Source organism: Bison bison, unplaced genomic scaffold, assembly GCF_000754665.1.
Source record: "Bison bison bison isolate TAMUID 2011002044 unplaced genomic scaffold, Bison_UMD1.0 scf7180017864181, whole genome shotgun sequence".
NCBI classification, from domain to species: Eukaryota; Metazoa; Chordata; class Mammalia; order Artiodactyla; family Bovidae; genus Bison; species Bison bison.
In genome coordinates, this window is record NW_011494753.1 from 176,367 (window position 1) to 178,384 (window position 2,018).

Below are 2,018 nucleotides of genomic sequence, written 5' to 3' on the forward strand. Positions count from 1 at the left end.
CTGCACATCCAAGCACAGAGAATTTCAGTCTATAGAGAAGACCAAGGCCCAGAGAAAAGACAGGACCAGCACATCCCTGCAGCATCCGGTTTAGAACTCAGGTGGTCTTAGCTTTTGGTGACCATAAAACCTTGTGCTTAGTCACTCAGTTGTGTCTGACTCTCTGTGACCCCATGGTCTATAGCCCACCGGGCTTCTCTGTCCATGGAATTCTCCAGGCAAGAATACTGGAGTGGGTAGCCATTCCTTTCTCCAGGGGATCTTCCCGAACCAGGGATCGAACCCAGGTCTCCAGCACTGTGGGTGGCTTCTTTACCATCTGAGCCACCTGGGAAGTCCTGTAATAAAACCCTATAATCCAATCAAATTGGACTCAGTTCTCCTGGGATGATAAAAGAAGCTCATCTGATTGGAGGCAGGAGGGCACCCTGCTGTTCCTCAGGGGCGCTTGGCTCCTTGTGCATCCCGGAGAGGCACATCAGAGCCCCGGGTCTCTAAGAGTGGACCCGTCAAGACGCCCTTCTTACAGCTTCATGTCCCCTCCATGTGCTCCCTCTCCATGTCTTCCCCTCCCGGGGTTTGAGTTTGCCCAGGACGGGGCCCAGTCTTCTGCCTGGACCTTGGGGTGGCCGAGGCGTACCTGGCATGAGCGATGGCTGCCACCCACTCGTCGCAGTCCTTGGCGTCCTCTGTCCTCAGCTCCAAGGCTTTCTGGTTCTCGTGGCTGAAGTTAACCGTGAAATAGTGCTGCCCAAAGAAAAAGAAGACAGCCCCGATTACCAGGGTGATGGGCAGGGAACCAGCAGCATCTCCTGTCATCCATCTGGCTGCTTTGCAAAACACTCTGCTGCCACATCTGCTAGGCACGCACTCATTATCTATGATCATCTGAATGCCATTCTATTTAGCATTTTCAAACTCTGATTAAGGCAGGCTTTGTACAACGTAACAGAGCCTATGCTTAGGTTATTGTAAGAAGGAAGCAAAACCCACAAAGCCCTCTTTGCCAACAGACTGCACAAAAGCCAGTTTTAAGCCATCAGGTATGCTGGGAGAAAGGCAGAGGAAACACACCAAGAGAGCATCCCCTCTGGCAACTGGGTACCCACTCAGTGCAGCATTCATTTCATTCACTCCACAAAAACATTCTGTGTATTCTACTATGTCCTGGCCTTACAGCAAGAAACAGACAGACCCTAGCAAGCTCACCAGAAGCCAGCTCTATGTTGGGAGCTGGTGGCTGACTTAGAGCTGGGTCACATGGGGGGCCTGCTCTCCAAGCTGCCAGGGCAGCAAGGACGCCAACAATAGACACACAAGTGTAATATCATTCTATGAATGAATACCTATAAAGCTGTTAGAACACCGGAAATCTAGTAAGCCCACATGTTCGATATCATTAATGCAGTGCAATGATCATTACCCTCATGGAGGTAAGAAAAAAGAGTCCAGGGAAAGTCACCCGCTGATTCAGCCCAAGAAAAGCAGGAGGCCTTCCCAGAGGATGAGGTGTTTGTCCAGGCTTTACTTCAGTCGATGGAAGAACAGAAGGGAGCATGGACATCTAGAGTGCACGGCATGTTCCAGGGGTGGAAATAAGGTATGCCAGAGCTGAGGCTGGGTGGGAGGAGGGGCCTGCATGGTGGAACTGAGCGGAAGGACACTCCCAGGTCTCTGGCTTGAGCACCTTAGGAGGGTGGGATGCCAGAGACTGGAGGAGGCATCGGCAGGATAAAGGGCAGGTGTCAGGGAGTCAAGGGTGGGAGTGGACATGCAGCCTGTGTGTGCCTGGAGGACCGTGTCTTTCTGGCTGCAGACAGGAGTCTAGGGTGCCAGCTTCAGGGTGGAGAGGAAAGCTGGGAGCAGACTCGGTCAGAGAGAAGGTGCACAAGCAACGAATCGGGACCCCACCTGTGGAGGCCACCTGGGTCTGGCCCTGGAGGAGAGAGGCTGCGAGGTGCAGTAGGGGTCCCCCCAAACCTGCCTGTTCAGAAGTTGCCCCACAAGCCACGATGTGG

At 53.1% G+C, this 2,018-nt stretch overlaps 1 protein-coding gene across 1 annotated transcript in view; it reads right to left on the minus strand.

Moving 5' to 3' along the window:
• Window positions 1-2,018, minus strand: part of RASGRF1 (Ras protein-specific guanine nucleotide-releasing factor 1) — a 102,366-nt gene that overhangs the window by 77,264 nt on the left and 23,084 nt on the right. The window contains 1 exon segment of the mRNA XM_010843392.1: window positions 641-747. Coding sequence (XP_010841694.1) covers window positions 641-747 — 107 coding nt within the window.